The following is a 23,686-nucleotide window of genomic DNA, read 5'->3' on the forward strand; positions in this document are numbered from 1 at the left end:
ACAGTGAAGAGTTATGTGAGAATAAAGGACAACTACAGTAATGTCTACAACATTTACAATTCAGCAACAGCAGTAACAACCTAAAATCTGTGAATGACTAGATAGACAGATACGTATGCTATATAAAGGTGGGAGGGCATATGGGAGTATATGCATATGCCTTATGGATATAAACCAAAAGCCAAATTAACTGCTGTCAAGTCAATTCAACTCATAGAGACCCCTCCTTGGGTTCCTGTGGTGGTATCTCTACAAAAGTAGATTGCCCAATCTTCCGAGTGGCTGGTGAGTTTGAACTGCCAGCCTTCTGGTTAGCAGTCAAATGCCTTAGGCATTAGTTGTGGATAACTGTACACAGGGTCACTATGATTCAGAACTGACTCAATGGCACCTAACCACAACAGTAACAATTCACACAATATTCTGTATATCCTTGTTTGGGAGTAGCGTCTGAAGTCTTAAAAACTTGCAAGTGACCATCAAAGATATAACTATTAATCTCTTTCCATTTGTAGTAAAGGGGAGTGAAGAAAACCAACGACTCAAGGAAGAAATCAGCCCAAAAGACTAATAGACTACAGCAATGACAGCCTCCTCTAGCCTGACACTAGATAGTATCCAGCTACCACTACTGACTGCTCTGACTAGGGACACAGCAAAAGTTTTCCATTAGAATGAAAGAAAAATGTAGAACACAACTAAAAGTCGTGGAAAAAAAAAAGATAAGACACACTGGTATGATGGAAACTAGAGGAACCCAAGAAACTATTGCCTGAGACACCCTTTCAACCTGAAACTGAAACCACTCCTACAGATCACCTTCTAGCCAAATAAACTGAGTGATATATAAAATAAACGATAACATCTGTGAAGAATGTGCTCCTTAGAACAATCAACTAAAAAGAGACCAAAGGGCAACATCTGCCCAAAAGCAAAGATAGATGGCAATGAGGTACAGGAATAAATTGCTATGTGAACTATTGAATGAGAAAGCAATTTGTTGCTTAAACTTTCACCTAAAACACAATAAAATGCTGGATTAAATAAACAATCAAATGTAAAGGGGAGCTAGATGCAAACTAATACTATCAGTACTTTAAAAAAAAAACTTCACACAAATCAATGACACAGAAATAAGTCTTTGAAAATTTCACCAAATGCAGAAGGAATAAAACAAGTTAATCATGACACTGCAGGACAAAGATTCAACATATTTGGTAACGTTCCTAGAGGAGAGAAAAAATATAAACTAGGCTTGCAGACTAAAAACTAAGGGAAATAATAAACATACTGTACACAGCCCTCATACACATATTACCCCCAAAAAAAGTTTTGTGATAAATAATAGCCTATTTACAAAGAAAGAAAATTCAGACTATGTTATAAAACAATAAAGCAAAACATATATAGTATTTTGATTGGAAAAATCTGTAACCCAAGAAATCTATATCCATCTAAACTGCTGTTCCTGTACCATGGCCAGAATAAGGTATTAGCACTTAAATGCACTGCCGTCAAGTTGCATCCGACTCATAGCGACCTCTCCTTTGGGTTTCTGAGGTGGTATCACTATGGAAGTAGACTGCCTAACCTTCCTTTCAAGGAGTGGCTGGTGGGTTTGAACCACCAGCCTTCTGGTTAGCAGTCAAATACCTTATGCACTACGCCACCAGAAACCCCCAGGTGATGTTTACAGATCTTAAGCTCTGAAAACTATTAAAGTGGGAATCATTTCAACTTTATTTGCCACTAAGGGAAATTGAACAAAACAGGCCCCTTCTGTACAGAACCAAGAACCCTAAGAGATAAGTTCACTCAGAGAAATCAAACAGTGGTATCACCAACATTTTATACAGACAACTAAATTCCAGCTTTATCTTAATTTTCTTCACAGGAGCTTTCTATGTAACAAAGGTGATTCGCTAGAAGAGCTTCTAAATTTACTCCTGCTTCATTTGAAAAGAAGTTTAAATGCACTGTTTATGGAAAAATCTGCTGGTTGACTACTCCAACATTCATTCTCCCTTTCCTCCTCACTACAGTCTCCCAATTTTCTCTTATAGTTTAATACAGAAAACACTGCCTACCCAGATGGAGCGAGTAGTTGAACCTGTGAGCTCAGGACCACAGTCACAGTGGACATCAAGCTCAACTGGCATAACATACTACACAAAACATTGTTCCACGTCCTACTTTGGCGAGTAGCGACTGGGATCTTAAAAGCTTGCAAGCAGCCATCTAGATGCAATGATGGGCCTCTCCTCGTCCAGAGCAAAGAAGAATGAGGAAAACCAAAGATTCGTGGAAACAATTAGTCCAAGCTACTCGTACACCATGCGATCCTCAGCCTATACGACTATTGAGACCAGAAGAACTGGATGGTGCCCAGCTACCACTGTCAACTACTCAGAGGGGGATCTCTGTAGGAGATCCTGGATAGAGGAGAACAATGCAGAACAAAATTAAAGATCATTTGGGGAAAAAAATGGGGGCACCAAGTTTGCTGGTCTGATAGAGCCTGGTGGAACCACTGAGACTATGGCCCCTAGCTGCCCTTCAGGTCTAGAATTGAACCTACACCTGTGGCTTCCAGCCAAACAAGACAGGCATATGAGTTGAACATTTACCCGAGGTAGATAAACTCCTTGGAGGGAACAATCATGGGAGAACAGAAGGGCTGTGTATGCATAGGGAGATAGCTCAGGGGGCAGGAGTGGATGGAGGGGTGGACATAGGGAAGAGGTAACTATCACAAGGAAGTGGCAGGGGAGCTGTTGTACTGGGGTAAATTGTACTCAATGTTATGAGACAAAGGGTGTGTGAACTGCTGTATGGAAAGTGAATCTGCTCTGTAAACTTTCACTCAAATCACAACTTAAAAAAAAAAAGAAAAACACTCCCCAGTTTACCTGGGCAATCTACTTCTGTAGAGATACTGCCTCAGAAACCCAAGAAGGGGTTTCTATGAGTCAGGGCTGACTCCATGGCAGTGAGTTTGGTTTTTTTGGATGTGGGTGATACTATAAACCAAATTCTGGACAGAACAATCCAAGCACACAAAGGGTAAATAAAATTAGAACTCAAAATCTGCAAATGTTCTTCTCAACTCTAACCTGCTTTCCTAAAGTCCATCCTCATTATATTTTGTAGTAAGGATTTTAAGTATAATTACAAAAATGCTTCAAAAGTTTTAGGCCAAAAAAGAAAAATTATTTCTCATAATACACTGAGCAAATAGAACTGTGGTCCACACTGTTTCCAATGGCTGATTTTTCAGAAATAAATCTCCAGGCCTTTTTACCAACATGAACTACTAACTCTTCAGTTATCAGCTGAGTGGCTAATGGTATATGCCACCCAAAACCTCCCACAAAAGTGCACTTAGCTCAAAATGTAGAACTCATTCAGGTTTGATGAACACAAAGACCCAAGTCATGGTATTTTTAACAGCCTCATATTTATGTGAGAGCTGAACAATGAATAAGGAAAACCAGACCAAAAAATGAGGCATTTGAACTGTGGTGTTGGTGAAATGTACCATGGACTGCTGAAAGAACCATCAAATCTGTCTTGAGAGAAGTACAGCCAGAATGCTTCTTAGAAGCGAGAATCGCCAGGCTATTTCTCATACTTTGCTCATGCTATCAAAAGGGCCCAGTCCCTGGAGAAGTGTATCAATGCTGGGTAAAGTTCTTGTTGTTATACGCCGTCGAGTCGGACCCGACTCATAGCGACTGCTCCTTGGGTTTCCGAGGCAGTATCACTACGGAAGTAGATTGCCCCATCTTCCTTCCGAGGAGTGGCTGGTGGATTTGAACCGCCAGCCTTCTGGTTAGCAGTCAAATGCCTTAGGCACTATGCTACAAAGACTCTCAATGAGATGGACTGACACAGTGGCTACAACTACGAGTTCAAGCATGGCAAAGATAATGAGGATGGCACCAATTCCTCACAAATTGATTTGAAAGCACTCAACAATAAGACTCCTAGCAAGACTCCATGACCTCAATCTCCTGAGTGGTATGAATAGGCAGGAAACAAATTTAGACTAGGGTTTACTGCTGAGAAGGAAGGAAAGACTCAGAAGGGGCACAAAGACCTCCAAGGGATTTTGTAGTTGTTCCTTTAACTAACTGGTTGGTTTCCTGCCGAGTAAAGTTCTTAAACTCCAAGTATTTAAAAATACCTATCCATGACCCCAGCCCCTGTAAAAAGACCCTACAGACAAAAATCACTATACTCTTACCCTACGCATGGCTTCCTCCTCTTCTTGACGCTTTTCATAATGTGCAAAGTCATCGAAGATTGAGGTGGTATGCTTGAAAGTAGCAATTATTTTAAGCACTTGCTTAGCTTTTTCTAGGGGTACCTCTTGAGTGTCCCTTGAATTGGTAACTGGTTTGTTGTCATTATTTTCTAAACGAATATGCCGTAATTGGTTATTGGGAACATCTTTGACAAAGATCCATTTAACTTCAAATTTGCCCTTCCACTTATCCTGAGACCACACACCAGCATATGCATTATAGTCCACAACAGACTTCATCTCAGCCACTCCACAAAAATGTCCACTACCATTCACACTGAAGAGTAAATAGAGTGGGCCTTTCCCATTCAGGGAACGGTAAGCTGCATCCAAACGCTTATTACCATGCTCAGTACTACACCAGATAGAGTACTTAATGGAACGATGTATATCATCTTCAGAATAGCTTTTGATTATAAACACACGTCCGTTCTTCAGGTTCCAATCAAAGTCTTTGGGATTATAGTTGTTTATGGCCTTTAGCTTTTCCAGCACAGGATGCACTTCTACACTAGAAGGTGAAGCACTGACAGGAACAACACCTAAACCAAAGTTTTCACTGCCTGCTCCATTGCTCTGATTGAAGCCTGCTCCCCTGTTACGAGGAGCTACCCAGCGATTTTGCAGCTGCTGTTGTTGGGGCTGCACTTGGTGGGGCTGGGCCTGTGGCTGAGGTCCTTGTTGCTGCTGTGGTTGTGGTGGCTGAGGCTGCTGTTGAGGCAGTTGGCTTTGCACCAATGGTGGTGGTTGAATTAATGGCTGAGGCTGCTGGATTATAGTTTGAGGAGGCAGAACTGGTTGGGTTGGTGGAGCTTTGACCACTGACCCCTTTTCATCCCAAGTTCCAATATTCATGTTGTGTTTTATAGGAGGTGGTGGTACAGCAGAACCCCCAATTCCCACATTGCCCTTGGGTTTAAGTTTCGGTTGAGGTTTGGCAGGCTTTCTGGCAATAGCAGCCCAAGAGGTTGGTTTAGGTGCTGCACTGCTAACTGGGGGCACACTATTGGTTGCAATGCTAGTCATACCAGTGCTGCTCAAGGCTGTACCTACAGTTTTGGTCACTGCAGCTGTCAGGTCACCACCAATTTTCAGTCCAGTCATGCCTTGCTCAATACTGCTAATGCCAGGCACCTTACTCAAAGTATCATTGCCAAATCCAGCCTGCCCATCAGTAATAGCTCTCCCAAGAGAACTAGGTGGATAGCCATAACTGCTACTATAAGCAGAACTTTGTGTTGATTGTCCCTGAGATCCACTTGTCCCCCATGTAGAGAAATCAGCATTACCAGGAAAAAAGTTAAATCCATGTTGACCAAGAAATGGAGGGGTATTTCCTAATGCCCCAGGTTGACTAAATACGCCATCTGTTATATAATGGTGTTCTCCATTACTCATTTGTCCATAGGTTGTCAGATATGGCATAGGTTGGTCTCCAGCCGTCGACCATGCTGCTTCACCAAGAGAATATGGAAATCCAATGGATGGAGCATAGTAACTAGGCATGTATGGATCTGACATTGGTGGATAGCTGTTACTCTGGAAAACAAAAGATTGCAATCAGTAGTGAAACGTCCCCACAATTGGAAAAAAAGCCACCTGAAAGATTAAAACCAAGTAATTTTAAATAAATAAAAAAGATCACCTCTTCTAGATAAAATTGAAATTTCAAATCTAATCTTAGCAATAATCTTAGCACTCATACTTTCAAATATTTGTTACAAAATTACTTTCTGGGGGGGACTGGGAGAGAATGATTTCTGTTTTGAGAGCCAGCTCCTCTGGAAACATTTAAAAGTAACTGTCATTTCTATAAAAAGCAGATTTATAGACTTTACAGGTACAGATTTAACATTCACAGTCAGCTGTGTCTTTATACTATTGTATTTAAAAATTAACATTCAACAATAAAACCTAGAAACTGCCAAATATAAGAATTACTAGTTATCTATGATTGAATCAGTCCAACTACTAAATACTGTACTTTCATAAAGAAGACGACAAAATGCAGAAGCTCACATTGTGAGAGTTAAAAAAAAAACAGGTCCAAAAAAATTATGCTTATACCATGATCCAAATTCATTTACATTTTGCTTGTTCATTTTGAAAAACAAAATAAAACCCTTCCTACATTTTCCTACTAGAGGCATTAACCGATGCCCCTTTTTTGTGTACTTTTCTTATTTTTCACATTACACAACAAACTTATTACACCTTCCTGATCAGAATCACTGCAACTAGATCAAATCTGATCAAAAATAATATTAAATGGTTATTCAGTAAACTATGAAAAATCCAGACACCAAAATTTATCTATACATATATTTTAAAAACTCAAATTTATTAATAGGGCTAAATATAAAAAATAAAACATTTTAAGGATTTCTTTTAAAAATCGGTCTTATGCCAAGTATGTATCTGGTAACAGGTATTTATTCAATCCTTGGTTTAAGCATGATTTTAAAGCCTTTGAGAGAGCTTTAGAATTTATACTTAAGCAAGCTGTACAGATTAGCTCTGGTGATGTAGTACCTAAGGCATCTGACTGCTGACCAAAAGACTGTCAGTTCAAACCACCAGCCACTCTGCAGATGGAAGACTGGGCACTCTACTTCCGTAAAGTAACCCAAAGCGGGTCACTCTGAGTTGGCATCGACTAGATGGCATTGAGTTTTGTCTCAGATTTTTCAGTCAGAACAGCTAGCATTTTCTTGCAAGGGCCAACATCATTAAATAGACACTCTTATTCTAAATTCCCTGGAGCAAAGTTCTTAACCCACTGCTGTGCTGTTAACACTCTTGGGACTACTCTGCACCTGCTTTCCCATTCAAAAAAGTAAATGATACAAATTATTTTTCAAAAGCTTATCACTGAAAATTGAGATGTTTTATTATTAGTAGTAAGTCACTTGTGACCTTGCAATTGTTAAAACTGACCAAGATAATCTAGTATCTTGTCTTCTGAGATGATTCCTAAAACACCTAAAAAGCTGCTAAAGTTTTACTGGATATTCTACTCAGCTGGGACTTAACAACAACAAAAATTCTATGACTTATTACCACTTTAAGAAAAAAAAAAAAAATGATTTTTCAAGTACACTTACTAATACATGTATTTTACTTTATTCACACCTGAAAACTCAGATGTGTTACTATTAAGTAACTTAGTTGAACATATTCAACTAACTGGATAATTATAAACTATATTTGAAAATATATTTAAAGACTGTTCGTAATAATAGCAGGAAAGGAATTAACAACTGTAATAGTGGTCTCATCATAGACATCAACATTGGAAATACTGACTGCTGTATTTAAAACCAACTACAAAGAGAAGAGTGCTGTTGTTGCAATGGTTAATCACTCAGCTGCTAACAAAAAAGCTTGCCGTTTAATCCACCAGCTACACTATGGGCAATCTGCTGCCTAAGAGAGTACAACGTAGGAAACCCTATGGGTCAGACCTACACTGTCCTGCTGCGTCACCAGACTGCAATTGACTCAAGGGCACACAACAACAAAGAGAAGTCTGAACAACGATTTTCAAAGAATAAATGCTGGACAAACAAAAGTAAACTTCAGTAGCCTTATGATATAAAACTCAGAGTCAAAAGGATGTAAAACTAAAGAAACGTAATGAAAAGAAACTTCAGCCAGTATAAATATATAAAATTAAAAGATTTTTTTGAATTTTTTTTCTTTCCTCTTGTAATTTTAATATGTATTTTAACCAAAATTTATACTGTTAAGAAAGCACTACTATAAGGTACTCATCAGAAGAGAAAATCTACAGTAAGTGACTAAACTACAAATGTGGGAAGAGTAAGAGAAAGGCTGAATACGGAGGTAACGAGTATCTGTTTTTAATTTTGAATGTTGGCACTGATATCCAGCCTCAGTAAGTCCTTGCCTGAATGTGGAATAGGAAAAGGAGACCAGGTAGAAAGTTTTTAAGTTCATTCTTCATAATAACTTATTTGTAAAATTATACTAAAAATTTGTGGCGTGTTTTACTTTACCATTACAGATGCTCAATTCTGAACAATAGTACAAGTTCCTACTTTGTTTACAGCCATAGTTGAATTCACAAGTTGGCAAATTAAAGGAATGTTCTTGTTTATGTGCTGTGGAGTTGGACTCGACTCATAGCAACCCCTCCTTGGGTTTCCGAGGCAGCATCACCACAGAAGTACATTGTCCAACCTTCCTTCCAAGGAATGGCTGGTGGTTTGAACCGCCAGCCTTCTGGTTAGCAGTCAAGTGCCTTAGACACTATGCTATTAGAGCTCCTAATTAAAGGATTGTTGTTGTTGTTATGTGTCCTGGAGTTGGACTGGATTCATAGCGACCCCTCCTCCTTGGGCTTCCAAGGAAGTATCACTAAGGAAGATTGCCCAACCTTCCTTCCAAGGAGTGGCTGGTGGGTTTGAACCACCAGGCTTCTGGTTAACAGTCAAATGCCTTAGGCACTATGCTACCAGAGCTCCTAATTAAAGGACTAGAGAATGATTATTTTAGGCTTTGTGGGCCATATTTGATCTGTCATAGTCTCTTCTGTATTTGTTTTGTACAGGTTTTTACAATTTTTTAACAAGCTGCTAGCTCAAAGGTCAAATAAAAAGATTTATCAATGCCTGGTTTAATTCATAAGGAGCTCTGGTGGTACAGTGGTTATGGCAAGTATTTGGCTGGTAACCAAAAAGTAGGTGGTTCCAACCCACAAGATACTCCGCAAGAGAAAGATAAAGTAATCTGCTTTTGCAAACATTTCCAACCTTGGAAACCCTATGCGGCAGTTCTACTCTGTCCTACAGAGTCACCATGAATCTGAAATCAACTGGATGGCAGTGGGTGGGTCTGAGTTTAACTCATTACCTAATCTTGGCCAATTCCTAGAACGAAAACAGTCCCTAAATCTATTCTACTAGAATAGTAGGGAACAAAGTTTTTGCCAATTCTTTAACCTCTCAGGCTCGGATGACACAAATCTTCAGTATGGTAGGATTTATTAGCTATCTTTATAATTATTCTATAAAAGCCATTAACTAGTTCCCCCTAAATTAGTTATTGTCAAAACTATAGTTTAAACCATAATAGTTCAAACAATTAAAAGGTGCTCCAATGGCTATTATTCCTAATAAACTGAAAAAAAAAAAAAAAGTGCTCCATTAGTTACAATTACACATTACTCAGTCAGTAACTCAGCTTTGGCTAATAGAGATGTCTTGCTGCCCCAATCTGACGACAGAGATGTTCAACATCCTACTACTTACTATCAAGTCCCTGAGTGGTACAAATGGTTAATGTGCTCAGCTGCTAACAAAAAGACTGGTAGAATTCACTCAGTGGCACTATGGACAAAAGGCCTGAAGACCTATTTCAAAAAATCAGCCAATCAAAACTCTATGGAACACAGGTCTATTCTGATACATGTAGGGGGTGCAACAGCAACTTGTAACAGATTAGAATCCTTGACTATATTGTATAAGTGGCATGCCGTTTATCCAAAACAAAAAAACCAACTGCTTATGATAAGTGTGGTGGAGTATTTTCAAAAAGGATAGTGTCAATGGTGGCATAACATGAGAAATGTCATCAATATCCCTGAGCTTTAATTGTGGAAGTTGTTATGGTGGTCAATGTCCTGGAATGTGTATTTTCACCACAATAAAAGTTTAAAAAAAAATTGCTGTTTATTTTCCAATTCTTTCAGTAGTTTTAGCTGAACATTATTATTTTTCCCTAGCTCTACGAAAAGCTTGCGGTTTAGTTCTAGTAGGAAAAGAGTCGTAGGAAGTTTTTTATACTTTAAAACTAGGATCTGATCAAGTCATGAAGTAGGACAGCTTCAATTTTAATTAGAAATGTTTTGAAGTATTTATCAGTAAATTTGAGATAAATTTTTAGTTAGTAGCTAAGTGGACTATCAACAAGAGAAATATACCTTGGTAATTAAAAGAACAAAATTTCCACTTGATAGAAAGTAACTCAAAACTTTTTTACCTTTTCTTCAAACCTGACTGAAAGGATAGATGTAATGAACTTATTAACAATTTACTTCCAAATACTCTTTCTGAAATAGTCTATTCATAATTCAGTAATTGGTTTACAATAATGAAATTTTACTACATTCTTTAAAGATATGCTGTTACTCTACACAAAGTGATGTGAAATGTTTGCTATGTTCCCCTTAACTGAAAAAATTAATTAGAGGGGCAAAAGTTAACAGTAATGCATAAAAATGAAAAATGATACAATGATCCCTGGATATAATTAAATGTGCTTGTGAGACAAGATTCAAAGACTCTTCACCCACAGCATAAATTTAGAAACAATCTGGAGAAGCCATCTAAGATAGTGCTCAAGTGAAGCCATAAGGTATCTAGGTTCCATTCCAAGTTGAGGTACTTATTAGGTATGTGAAGGGGGCCAAATAACTTATACTCTGAATTGCTTTCTCACCTATAAATAAAGATACAGTGACTAGGATACATTTAATATTCAACAAATTATAGTTATATTAGTAACATAACTAGTCTTTTTAACATGGAAATGAATCATCATGCACTTGGTGTAATTTTAAACCTAGCCAGAATTTTAAGAGGATAAAGTCAAGGGGTGATGTAGTAGCCTCAAGGACACGGGCATAATTTGTCTCTCCTACTTTCTATGTCAGTGATTTCATCAGATCACTGAATTTCTCTGAACCTGTTTCTTCATTGATAAAATGGGGTAATACCTGTTGCTCTACTCAATCGGGAGATTAAAAAGAAAAAAAAACTTAGCTAATTGCAAAGCACTGTATCAAAGTATAAGGGCTAAGCCTTTCACCTAAAGTTTTTATTTTTCTTTTTTTAATTTGAATAATAAAATATGAAAAAGATTAGTAAGTTGAGCAGTAAGGAAAAGTTCTCACTACTATTCTGACCTGAGGACATTTTTAATACAACTAAACTGTAACTGACTATCTTTCAGCTGTAACAACTTAATATACGTTTCTACTGTTTTAAAAAGTTCAGTAGAAGTGTTTAAGGCACTATTTTTCAACAGTAGCCAGTAATTCTGCATAAAGAAAGATGAAAACTGCTTTCCATTAAGAACGCAAAAACCAAACCCATTTACGTCGAATCGATTCTGACTCACAGCAATCTTATAAGACAGAGCAGAACTTCCCTATAGCTTTTCCAAGCCTGTAAATCTTTATCGAAGCAGATTGCTACATCTTTCTCTTGGAGAGTTACAAGTGGAATCAAACCACTGACCCTTTGGTTAGTAGCAGAACACTAAACACTGAATCACCAGGCTCCTACTAAGAACCCAAAGTACTTCAAAATCATGGACTTCTGAATTAACAACAAAATGTGTATGATGTTCAAAAGTTTTAATGTTTTCAAGTATTTTCTTCTAATATTGTACTTTTAAAAAAGTATCACCTGTACACATTTAATCATAAGGCTGGCTAAAGAAAAAATGTGTTATAACACTCATTCTGAATATTTCATCAATCGTAATTCTTCATTTCCTAAACTAGATAACCAAATCCACTCACTCAGTATATATTAATAATTGCTTACTATATGCCAAGTACTGTGCTAGTTATTTGGGACAAAAAAGACAACCAGGTCTCTGATCCAGAGTACTTATCTAGGAGGGAAGGCATATTTACCCCACACGGCCATAGTTGCAATAATCAAAGTAAAAACAAAGCAAAGTAAACACTAATACAAAGAAGAGGGAGCAAATAACCAGGAAATCAGAAGACTTCATAGAGGAAGAGACATTTATGTGTGTAAAACATATACATAAATATTTAGATCATGGAAGAAAATATTCAGAACATATCTACATTTTCAGAAAATTTTAAGGTTATGTCCCTGGATAAATTTCATGGGGAAAGCTGATAAAAAATAAAGGGGGGCAGAGCTGTTTTAAGGGCACTCATGTAATAAATGCATCCCTACCGCAAAGTGGTGATAATGCTCTAACAAGCCACAGTCACAATCAGATTTGAGTTTTATGAAGATGGCTGAGGGTCAATATAAAATAACCAGTTAGGAAATCTTTGCAACAGGCAAAGATAATGAAAACCTGAACTAAAGGGCACTGACAGCAGGGACAGGAAAGAACAAAATTCAAAATGTTGTTATATTTTCTTAGCTCTTCATACCCCTTTTTTGATAAATGTGGATATATAAATATTTATTTTCCCAAATAAACAAGAACACAAGCTCAATCTTCAGTTTTCTGATTTATTCCTCCAATTTTTACATACAAATTATCTGGCATCTTTAACAATACCAATAAAAACCTGCCTATTATTACTCGAAGTATTTTACCAATAAATCCAGTTCTTACTAATGAGCACTATCACAGTACTATTTAACAGGCCAAGTTTCTTTTAATCTCTACTTTAGCTAGGTAATAAGCAGTGCTGATAAATACAAGTAACTTGACTTCTTATTCTTATATAACTTACCTTAAAAATTCCCCATAATTCCTGATTTTTTTTCCTCCAATAAACTCAGCTCTCAATAATCAATGTTAGTATTCTTTAAAAAGTAAATACGTATATACCCTCATGTATAATTATTTTTAGTACTATAGAAAGACAACTGCTGAAAACCTATAACCATCTAGTTAACTTTAGCATTGTAAAGGACAGAGGTAAAATACTGCCTTACAGGACCCAAACGTTAAAGAATTTCTTTAAATACCACATGAATATGTTGACCCAAGTATCACGAGTTAAAATAATGATTTAATTAATATAAAATATAAGACTCTTCCATTTAAATATCACATTAAAACAGGTATTTACAGCCGTTTTTTCCCCAATATAAGGCAACTTTTATGATTACCATTTAAAAATCATTTGGGTTCACTAAGACAAATATGTGTGTGTATATACACACATACATAAATATATATATATTATATTTTTAAAATAGAATATATATATATATATTCTATTTTAAAAAAAGGCTTTATAAATGAAATCTTAAAATCATATGCAAAATTCAAACATATGAAACAGCTAAAAAGCAGAGCGCAACTTTGGTTCCAGCACAGAAGGACTGAGGGCATTCTCCCCGACCTCCCCTAGCAGTGCCTGAAGCATCTTGGTATAATGTCAAAAACCCTCCTAAGACCCTGTGACAAATAATGAAAAAGTATAAAATATCTGTTACCAAGTAAAACAAATAAGAGGATTCTCTCAGCTAGCAACTGCCAAACTGTGTTTGAGAGTCCACTAAAACTCCTTGAAAACAGAGTTTGAAGAAATAAGCTGGAGGAGCTTCATACCATATTCTCTCAGAAATTTACTTCATAATATATAAACTGATACCAAATAATAAAGAAACCAGCTCAACTGTTTGCACCAAATAAATTTCCCAAACTTATCTGATCAACTTATCAAAGCCCTTTTAAGGAAATATCCACTATACCACACAATAACCGAATTCCTCAAAAAGAAGTTGAGAAATACTGCCATAAGGGATATTAACTGAGTTTACTGTTAGGCATAAATACAATAAAAGTATACTTCTTTTAAAAATTGCTTTAAATTTCACAACAAATGATCTTCCCATAATCTCGCACAACGTTTAAGTGAAAAGGTGAATTCTGTAACTAAGATAATAAAATTAGATTTTATAAGTATCAAATGACTTTTTCATTCTTGTAAGGATAATCAAACTTTTATAGATTGCAATCCAATTTCTATTCTTTCCCGTTTATTAATTCCCTCCCAGCGTATCTTAGGACTGTAGTTCAGTAGATAGGAGGCAGTGGTTAAGGAGAAATGACCAAGAGATAGGTCAGGCTGTACACAACCACACCTTTCTATAGTTCTAAGAACAATTCTAGGGTATACAAATCGAGGATTACTTGTTTCAAATTTTCTCTGCCATGGTACAGTAATATTTGGTCCCTTGTTCTTTTATAGTTCTAAAAACCTACATGCAAAAATGTCAAGTTTTTTTTTTCATGTTATTATTTTAGCAAAACAAGAGCACTTTCATTCCAGAAAACTCTCTCTAAAGAAACAGGTTAAAAAAGAAAATTTACTTCTAAAATTTATTTCTAGTATTGACATATTTTTATTAACAAGCAAAAATGGATAACACTATAAGATATCAAAGACCATCAATTGTTTCCCAATGATTAAATCTAATTTACTCCTGTATACAAATCACAAGATTACATCACTGTGACAAAATTCAAACACAAAAATGTTGAAAGCTACCGGTTATTCAATCTGATGACATTCTCCATGTTCACCATATTAAACCAAATGTTTATAAAATCTTTAATTCTATTCCCTAACGTTACCAAGTTAGAGTAAAACTTTCAATAATTCTCAACAAAATTAAAATTGGAATGCCTTAAAGAAGAAAACACACCACAATTACCTAAAAATTTCAAGCACAAACTAGCCCCGCCCCTAATGTTAATTAAAAATTCTAATCTGTTTCAGCTATGAAAACATGACAGTGACATTAAAAGATTAAATTCTCTCAATATTTCAAGAAAATAAGTAATATATAAGGAGATAATTTCACCTTCACATCTTTATAATGTCCAAGGGAGAACTCTCTTCCACCATAAACTTGCAACTGCTAATGCTGTGGTTAGTCTCGTGCAATGAAAATATTTGCGAAATCACTGAATATCAATAAACATTTAACTTCCTAAAATATGAGACTATAAGGAAACTTACCTGATTTGTCTGGTTACTTAAGTATGGCTCAAAATCATCATCATTTACAGCATCTTTCTGATGAATCGAACCGTTTTGTACTGAAACTAAAAAACGTGAGTGTGTTAGACGTGTTGTAGTTAACTAGTATGAAGCTCACAGCACAACCTAACATTTTCAATTATTTTCCAAACCAACTCAGAAAAAGTTACCCTGAGTTCTTTTCACTTAAAAATCCTCTTCTGGATAAACTTTATTCTGGATACAAATGTGTGCCACAAAAAACTTACAAATCTTATGAGACACAAACCTAAGATTACATAAATACAAGCTATATGTGTATATATTTGCCATTACCAAAAACATAAAACAAATACCCCAACTTCAACATTGCAGTAAGTAAAATTTTATGAAAGCATTGAAAGAAAGGCTGTATTTAAATCTAAAATACAAACTGATTTCTGAATGTTTGCCACCTTTGTTTAAATCTCTTTATGATTTAATTCAATCAAGATAATAAAGAACAAAATAATTTATCTATTTTGGTAGTCGAAGTTGTAATAGATGTCTCCAGTTAAGAAAGTGGCTAGTTCATTTAAAATAATGTCACAATGAATAAATAACTTGTAATTACAAAAAAATCTAGGTAATAAGGGCCTTAATACTACTAAGCCCCAAAACTACAAAGATTTTCATATGGAAGTACAAATAAAATTAAGACATCAAAGATAACTCCTGCAACATGACAAAACCAGTAAGAGCATAATTTGTAACACCAAATTTGTTAAGAGATCATTTCTAAAATTGGTGTATAAAGTTACTATTCTCTGGCTACTGTGTCTCAGAGTACTTTTGAGCATAGACTCCAGTAAGAGGGTCCTAGGTTTGAACCCCAAGTCTACTACTCTAGAGGCTGGGTGATCTTTTCTGCTCAAGGAGATAATAAATACTACCTATACTTCATCTCATCTCAGGATTAAATGACAGTATTCAATCTTGCTGAGAATTATTACAAAAAATTACAAGATCCAAATTGGACTAGAAATGACCTTAGGACAATAAAAATACAGATGCTTTATTAGGCTAAAAATGTGACAGTACTATCTATATAAACACACTATTCTATACAACTTTTGAAACACATGAGATGAAAATAATTGAAAGTTTATGATGGGTGGCTCAACTAATTCTTATAGAAACACTCTTTTAGAAACAAAAATAAACGAATACCTGAAGATTTATTGCTGTAAAATACTGTATCATAAAGTATTATAAATTAAGCTGGTAAACAGTAAGTCTAAACTGGTGTTCCTCTATATCATAACCATTATTCCTAATTTTACCAGTGCATTTTGATCACATAAAATGTAATTTTATGAGCTGTCATAGGAGCAAGATATGTGAAATCATGCACTTCTGTCATCCATCGAGTAGCAATGATTGTCAAAGAAATGATGCTACCCTGTGATGTCTTCAAAGTGGATCTCTTATGATACCACATTGCCTCTCAAAGGCCACAAGAACAACCTGAAGGTCAACTTGATCCTGGCTTCCCTGGAATACTTCAATTGTATCACAGTGCCTAAGGCACTTGACTACTAACCAGAAGGCTGATGGTTCAAACCCACCAGCCACTCCTCAGAAGGAAGGTTGGGCAATCTACCTCCATAGTGATACTGCCTCAGAAACCCAAGGAGGGGTTGCTATGACTCCACGGCACATAACAGCAACAACATTTGATAAAGACTGCTGCAAGCTTAAGCTAAATGTGCTCCTTAGAGTTTAACTACACAATAATCACCAGAAACAAAAACAAAGAGGAAGGGAGCTTAGGTTACTTCTGGTGTCATTATAAGGCTGGGCTAATCATTTCCAACCATGGGCTTCTGACATAGCTCTTGTCCTTTACCACTGGGTTTAATACCCTTTATCAAAAGTAATTATACATGGTCTACCTCTTAAAAATCGTCACTATTACACTAGTACCTATTGGTCAGTATTTGTAAGTGAACCATTTCAAAATCCCAACTATCTCTTGCATTCATTAGACTCTCAGAAACCTAATACATATTGCTACTCTAGTCCAAAAGTACTACTTAAAAAATTCAATTGAGTATGTTATGCTGTTATTCTTACTCTATTCCTCCTGTCCTATCCTCTCTCTTCTAAAAAGCTGAGACTGAGAACCACTCAATATTCTTATACATTACGCAAATAGTCCCCCATCATTTTTAAATGATGCATAAATGTCAAAAAAAAAAAAAAAAGTCCTAAAATATTATTCAAGGAATAAGTCAATCTAGGGAAAAAATATATTAAAAGTATTTCACACACACTGACAAGCAATTTGCATTAAATTAGAATCCAAATAAAATGCTAACCCTTGAGTTTCAGAAGCATACCTTTAATCAATTCAACTGTCATAGACTTTAGTTTTTGAACATTACTTAAAGACGATCTAGTATCTTGGAGACTGAAAGCCATTAAATAGTAATGAAATCCAAGCCAGTTCCATAGTCTGTAAAAGATCTTCAGGGAAAAAAGAACAGATGACTTACATGATCCTTCGCCTGTTTCCTCTGCTCTATGAAGCAGAGTCAAATCAAGATAGAACATGGGCCTTAGGAGCCAGGTGATTCTTTGCTCTGGTCCTGACTACATCAAGTTAGGAAAGTCAACAGATCTGTGCATCATGTTTTCCCACCTACAAAAACAGCGACAATACCATATACCCTCTATCTCCTTATAGGAATGCTCTGAGGATTAATAATAAAATGAACCCTAAAATAATGACAGTAATGTGCTCTGAAATCATTTCTGGAGTTGGGGAGTGGCAAGAGGATACAACAGAATATTGCCGAAATACAAGGCAGTTTCCACTACTTTTCTGAAACATTAAAACATAGCCAAATTCAAGCTAATTCTTTTAATTTGCAATTGTACAAAGGGATGCACATACTCCTATGTTGGAAGGGGAAGGAAAAGAGAAAAGGTATTCTTTTCCATACAGTTGCCTATTTATAAAGTTAAGGGATCAGAGAATGTAGGTAACAAGGACTGAGACTACAGGGAAAATGGTGCCCTCAGGGAAAGGAATAATACACCTTTATCCCAGCAAGCAAAGCTTTTACTTCTTAATAAATGAGTAAAACTGACATAAAGTCAATATTAAATCAAGCATCAAGAGATAAAAGATTATTTTTAACTCTCTACTATCCTTTAGTATCAACCTTGCCAAGAATAATAAAAAGAGTTGGTATTTAACAGAGGGACAATCTATAAATTAAAAAAAGAATTCAAACTTACAACCAAGGAAATCTAGCATATTATGATTACAAAAGAATTTGCTTTCCAAAGAGATTCATATAGAATTCCTTTCAAATTATAGCTCCTTTAGTGCATTTAAGTCATTAAGGATATACAGAAAAACCCTCAGCAGAAAATCAAAGATACTAAAGAAGCCAGGTGCTGGGCTATTATTGACAAATGAAAATAATTCAGTAAAAATAAAAAAGACACAGCATCTCTAAAATTATATTAAGCCAACTGAAAAAAAAAAACTATTCTTTCAAAAATTTAACTGATACCAACTTTCAGGGACAAGTATTTTTCATAAAGGTTTTAAGTTCTGAATTCAAGTTTACTACTTGAATTGTTAGTACAATGAGGCTACAGTTCAAGGAAAACACCACTGCCTTCTGCTTATAAAAGAGAGTAATTATAAAACAATTTGCTAGCTTGAAAACCAAGTTAGCTATGTCAGAATAGTTCTCTTCAAACACATATACAGCTACTTGTATTAATTTACTGGTGGTGACTTTGCCTTGTAATTCTCCCTGCAGAGGCATAAAATACAGATTATGTATATGTTTATCTGGGCACTTGTAGCATCCATTATTTACTTTTAGGCAATTTAAACAAGAAGAGTTTTTCCCTCCTGCCATGACTAGGTCAATGGACTTTTAGTGCACTTTAAAAATACATGAGGTAAAGGAGGTGAAGAGAACTCCAGCAAATATAATGGCTACTAAAATAGTGGATGATACTGATTGTAATTACAACGATCCTCATAACATACAATGGGATTTTTGGTTAGAATTACTACTTTTATTTTATAAAGGGGAAATTCTGACCAAAAGGTGAAATGTATTCAAGCTCACTTGGCAAGTCAGTAGCCACAGGCAGTATTAGAACTCAGGTCTCCTGGGAATCCCAGTCCATCATTCTATCCATGGATGAAATTATGAACTGAACAATAAGGGGAAAAAAATAAAATTTCTTGGAGTAAAGAACTACCCAAATAATACTCTGTGTGTCTAAAAACACCTATCAGAGGTGATACTGATGGACTGAAACTTTTAAAATAATCAAAAAATATTTATTTATAAATAGTCAAGATGTAATGTAGTTTACAGATAATTTATATCATGGGGACATACTTAAGTGAAATGACTATGTCCTAAATCAAGTGTACAGTAATATAGTTCCGGCTTACAATGTTGTAGATGGTTTATTTTGCTTTCTCAAACAAGTTATTAAGTACTTCATAGAACTTGCTTACTTACCTCAAAGCAGGTAACACAAAACACTTAGCATTTCAAATAGCCTTGCAAAGTGCCACCTCCCCAAAGATCTAGGATAAAATAATTTATGCTAGGCAACAATGACCACAAAATTCACACATCTCCACGCCTATATACTTCCTAATGGCAGACTAGCAAAAAAGAAATTAATGAATCTTTCTTCTTAAATTTGCAGATACAGTTTAAAAAAACATTTTAAATCAATCAACAATATCCAATTCTGAGGTTTATGCTTACCACACAGAAAATTCTAAAAATAAAACTTAAAATTCTAAAATTTTAATTTTCCAAATGTTTACAGACAACAAGAAAATATTTTAATCAGAACAAAACAATATTTTTATGTTATCTAATACAAAGCCATACATCTGGTATGTATAAATTCTTAAATAAATTGTACAACACACCAAAAAATTAATTTACAGAACCTAATTTCTAGAAGAACATACAGCATACCTGACAAATTCTAACCTAGCCAAATTTACAATGAAAATAAACCCCAAAGAATTTAGAATACCAGTAAGTCATTGAACTTACATCTCAAGGGCTACTGCAGATCTTATTTTCTAAGTAAAACTTTGCTACTAAAACAAAAACAGGAAGCATTGTCTTTAGTGTAATTTCACACCCTATTACAAAAACATTATATAATTCACAGTACTGTTATTTAATTGGCACTGTCCCAGGAAAGCAGTTATTGTTCTATACTTACTCATGTCACATGATTAATGTCATGTTTCAGTCAGCTGACCACACTGTTCCATATTAATAAACAAAAATTATACTAATTTTTTCAAATGCTTTGCTTTCAAAGGAGCTTTAAGAGTAAATCATACAATCCTGGCAGAAACCACACCATTTATTTCCTTCTCAGTCCTTTTAAAATACCAGATTGAGTCACACCTTGCAATCTGGATTATACAGCAAGATGATATGCCTGCAGTTTTGATTTCTCACATGTTGCCTCACTGCGACTGACTTCAACAGAATCAGTGATCAACAGCATAGCAATTTTTATTAACGTTACATATATTACTATTTGGGCTGCAGGTTCCATGTAAACCACAGATATCAAAACAGTGTGTCCACTTTATGAACGTATTCGCCTACATTGATAAAAATTGTTGTGGCTGAAGTTACATAGTAAACTGAAAAATCAGAAAAATACCACTACATTCACAATAATACCTTCTTAATTGAAACACAACTAAGAAAGCTGTTTCTCGTACCACCTTAAAAGTAGCTTCAAAGCTTCAAAGTTTGGGTAATATCTGGCTGCCTTTGCCATGAAGACTGACGTTTCTCTACTTTAATCCTACATTTCAAAAAAAAAAAAAACCGGAGCAAAGACAACAAAAACCCCACATAGTTTAAATGTAACATCAAACCAACACTCGGGGGGAAAAAAAAATCCAAGCTCACCTTTATTTCCTTGCCCCTTAGGTCTCTATAGCAAGACGAAAGGTATGGTAAACAAGAGGAAAAAAAGAGAAAAAAGGGAAAGTGTGTTAATCAAAGACACTATCAAAGACAAGTTATTTTCAACAACCCGCGTAGGAGTAAAATCCATCCCATCCTCCACTGCCACCAATTTCCCAACCACTCTCTGCCTTTAAGCCTCCTACCCACACTCGGAACAGTCTCCTCCATCTCGCTTGGTCCCAGCGCCACATCTCCCGCCCTCGAGATGCGTCCTAAGGCCCCGAGTAGCAATCCTTCCCCCCTACTCCACCGCGACACTGCGCCTGCCCTCCCGCCTCGGCCGCAGGCTCCAGGACAAGACGCAAGTCCCGGCCCGGGTGGCGTGACCGCAGCAACTAGCGCCCCGGGCACCGTTATGGGGCCGGCAGCGGCGGCGACGGAGAGAAGCCGCAGCCCCACACCAGAGTGGAGCGCCGGAGCTCGGGCCTCTGCCGAGCCCGGAGCCTCTTCTCCCTCACCTGATCCACGCTAGTGGCTGACATTCTTCACCGCAACCCGAGAGCTGCTACTGGAGCTGCTGCTGCCGCTGCCGCCGCCGCCGCCGCCGCTGCTGCCGCCGCCGCTGCTGCCGCTGCCGCCGCCGCCGCCGCCGCCGCCTGGGCCTCTCCCCGTGCACTCACAGCAGTTGGCTGCCGCCCCGGCCGAGAGTATTCCAGGCGCTGCCGCTGCGGCCTCTCGCTAAGAAACCAGAAACAGGGACTCGCACTCGGGAGTCGGCGGAAGGGGACCGTCTTTTTTCTATGCACGCTCCTCTTCTCCCTCTTGCTCTCCGCTTCTCCGGTCCACAATGGCGGACAGACTCCCTAGTCTCACTTCCGCTCCGAGTCGCCCTGACCTTCCGCTCTCCATTCTGACGTTCGCGCTCACCTCGCTCTTCCTCCCCCACCCTCCCGCCACCGACCTTGGCTCCGCCTCCGCATAGGCACGTCACCGAAACGGGACACGCGGGTTCGGCCCCGGGGCGCATGCGCTGGGAAGGTAGTGCGCATGTGCATCTAGGAGTGCCAACCTTAGGAGTGTCCCAACTTCAGGGGTGCTGCTATAGATTACCTAGAGTTCACCTCACCGGAATACAGCTGGGCTCGCGCAGGATGGCAGCCACGGCGGGGAGTTGGGGTGAGGGGTCGGCCAGATTCTGTCGCACTCTGGAGAGGATGAAGGCCTGGGCGTGAGCCGTCATCTGCAGGAGATTGTGGAGCCCAGCTGAAGGTGCGGGGGGGGGGGGGGGGGGGGGCGGAGGACTAGAGGAGGCCGCAAAGTGCCCGCAGCCGGGTGAGCGAGGATCGCATGAGACTCGCGGGGCAATGGATGTGTGGGCAATTGTGGTGAGTCAGCCACCCTCGGAACTGGGTTGCTGGGCAGTCAGCGAAAGAGGGTGGGTGAGAAGTGATCACCTGTGAAATAGAAAGTGTATTGGCCAGTGTTTGTTCTTCCCACACCCGTGAACTGGATGGATCCGTAATATCTAGAGTCAAAGCTTTGCCACCTAGTCGTGGGCTTCTGTTTTGACTTTGTTCTTTTTCCATTAAGTTAAGTTCATTTTTATGACTAGATAAAGTTGCTTTGGCAAAGATATGCACAATAGTTACAGGACATTTTCTCTCCTAACGGGAAAAGGGTAGACTTTCAATAGAAATTCGCAGTTACTTTTCTACAAATTGACAAAACCAAAGGAAGCCAATTTGCAGCATATTGACATTTATGTTGAAATAATACATTCTCAGTAGAGGCAAAGATTCCTTGCCTTAGCGGTGTGACATCAGGGACTCCATTAAGAAAATAATTTAAATAACAAAAAATAATTCAGTAATTTTATCCTTTATAAAATTATAGGATTAACCTTGTGATTTACGATGCAACAGTATTTTTAGGAGCACTGAATACTAAAGGTGAAACTTTGTTGTGCGGCCACATTTATATATAAATCCCCAAGAGGGATCTCCACCGCGGAGCTCTCATGCTCTCATGCTCAGTGCTTTTTGTGTCCTAGAGACTCCCCTGATTTCTTTAGTGCTGAGCATCGTTACCATTTCCCAGGACACCTCCTGGTTTGCTCTCAATCTGTTCAGTTTCGCCATCTTCCATGTACATTTTTTAGATTAGTTTGCTGCTACATGCTACAGAGAGTGAAGGTGGGGAGATTGAGAGAAAGTATACAAGAGGAAGTTTATGAAATCTTGCAGACCTTGTCTTTAATTTTAACTATTTTAGTGAAAAGCATTGCTTTGGAATCCAACCAATCTGTGTTTGAATTCTAACTGGCCTAGAATCTGGACTGTAGTTGTATAACCTTGGGGAAGTCACAAACCTTTCTAAGCCAGTTTCTTCAAGAGTAAAGTAAGGTCATATATATACAATTCCTGGCATAGAGTGAGCTTTCAACAAATTGTGGCTGTACACAGCTAGTTCCTGTGTTGGGTGATTCCCAGAATAATAGTTATAGTTTGTATTTATTGACTACTTATTATATGTCAGGCATTGTAATTATCATTTAATCATAGCATTCTTGTGTTGTTAAGTGCTATTATAAAAACTGACACAATGAGGTTAAAAAACTTTCCCAGGATTTGAGCAGTTTGGATCCGGAACTTGTGCTTTCTAAACCAGACCAAACTC

General features: G+C 37.3%; 1 protein-coding gene across 1 annotated transcript; it reads right to left on the reverse strand.

The window, feature by feature from the left end:
• Nucleotides 1-1,004: 1,004 nt before the first annotated feature.
• YTHDF3 (YTH N6-methyladenosine RNA binding protein 3) lies at nt 1,005-21,552 on the reverse strand. Its single transcript, XM_042780766.1, has 5 exons — nt 21,529-21,552; nt 21,011-21,035; nt 15,027-15,112; nt 4,247-5,845; nt 1,005-1,016 (listed from the first exon to the last, which is right to left on the reverse strand). The coding sequence occupies exons 1-5, from the start codon at nt 21,550-21,552 to the stop codon at nt 1,005-1,007; spliced, it is 1,746 nt and encodes a 581-aa protein (XP_042636700.1).
• Nucleotides 21,553-23,686: the final 2,134 nt, after the last annotated feature.

Source organism: Orycteropus afer, unplaced genomic scaffold, assembly GCF_000298275.1.
Source record: "Orycteropus afer afer isolate SDZICR_OR568_19922 unplaced genomic scaffold, OryAfe1.0 scaffold00060, whole genome shotgun sequence".
In the NCBI taxonomy this organism is placed as follows: Eukaryota; Metazoa; Chordata; class Mammalia; order Tubulidentata; family Orycteropodidae; genus Orycteropus; species Orycteropus afer.

Excerpts from the sequence above, each read along its gene's own strand:
- YTHDF3 (XM_042780766.1), bottom strand. The coding sequence starts at position 21,552 with ATGTCAGCCACTAGCGTGGATCAG. Across the intron at positions 21,036-21,528 it reads CAGCCACTAGCGTGGATCAG|AGACCTAAGGGGCAAGGAAA; the intron begins GTGAGGGAGAAG and ends GTCTTGCTATAG. Across the intron at positions 5,846-15,026 it reads TAAGTAACCAGACAAATCAG|AGTAACAGCTATCCACCAAT; the intron begins GTAAGTTTCCTT and ends TTTGTTTTCCAG.